This window comes from Apis dorsata, unplaced genomic scaffold (assembly GCF_000469605.1).
Source record: "Apis dorsata unplaced genomic scaffold, Apis dorsata 1.3 scaffold_61, whole genome shotgun sequence".
NCBI classification, from domain to species: domain Eukaryota; kingdom Metazoa; phylum Arthropoda; class Insecta; order Hymenoptera; family Apidae; genus Apis; species Apis dorsata.
In genome coordinates, this window is record NW_006263361.1 from 734,253 (window position 1) to 734,956 (window position 704).

A 704-nucleotide genomic window follows, 5' to 3' on the forward strand; every position below is an offset into this window, starting at 1 on the left:
ACGGGCTTACGTGTTGGACAACGTGTATATCTGCGTGCTGATGCATATACTTTTCTACGTGGCTCTGTGGTACGCCACCACGGTGAGTACAAGTGATAAATTTTTTTTTAGAAAAGAATTTATAATGATATTTCTTTTTCCGAGTATTTGTTGAGAATATTAATTTTTCTTTTTTTTTTCTTTTCTATTTTGGAATTGAGTTTTGAAGTAACAAAAAAATTTTATTTTAAAAAAAAAAGAAAATATCACGTTTCAGGTGATTAAGAAAATGGAAAAGTCGAACAAGGAGATGTTAAAGATTATGGAGCAGAATAGAACGGTGCGTCTAGTTGATTGGATACCGATAGATATTCAATCATATCGATTTTTCGTTTAAACGATTGTTACAGAAATTGGACGACATAGGGGCGTTGAAGGATAAGAAAACAGAGTACGACAAGGTCGTGGTTAAAGTGGTACAGTACACGGAAAGAATATTTTTAATACTTCTTCAAACGCTATTACACTTGACACGCACACATTATTAAATTATCCTTTCAGAAAGAAACGCAAAAATTAACATCGAACGAGCTGGAAGACGAAGTAACTTAAAATCTTAACTCAACCCTCGCAATATAATAATAATCGTGGCTATGGATTTACGATCCTTAAGGATAATTATTTCATACGAAAAAGAAAAAAAAAAAAAGAAAAGAAAAAAAAAA

At 31.7% G+C, this 704-nt stretch overlaps 1 protein-coding gene across 1 annotated transcript in view; it reads left to right on the forward strand.

Moving 5' to 3' along the window:
* Nucleotides 1-6: 6 nt before the first annotated feature.
* The window catches only part of LOC102672285, a 4,022-nt gene continuing 3,324 nt past the window's right edge, over nucleotides 7-704 (forward strand). The window contains exons 1-4 of the mRNA XM_031515310.1: nucleotides 7-82; nucleotides 257-319; nucleotides 390-455; nucleotides 541-582. Coding sequence (XP_031371170.1) covers nucleotides 41-82; nucleotides 257-319; nucleotides 390-455; nucleotides 541-582 — 213 coding nt within the window. The 5' untranslated portion in view covers nucleotides 7-40. The remainder of the gene's footprint in view (nucleotides 83-256; nucleotides 320-389; nucleotides 456-540; nucleotides 583-704) is intronic.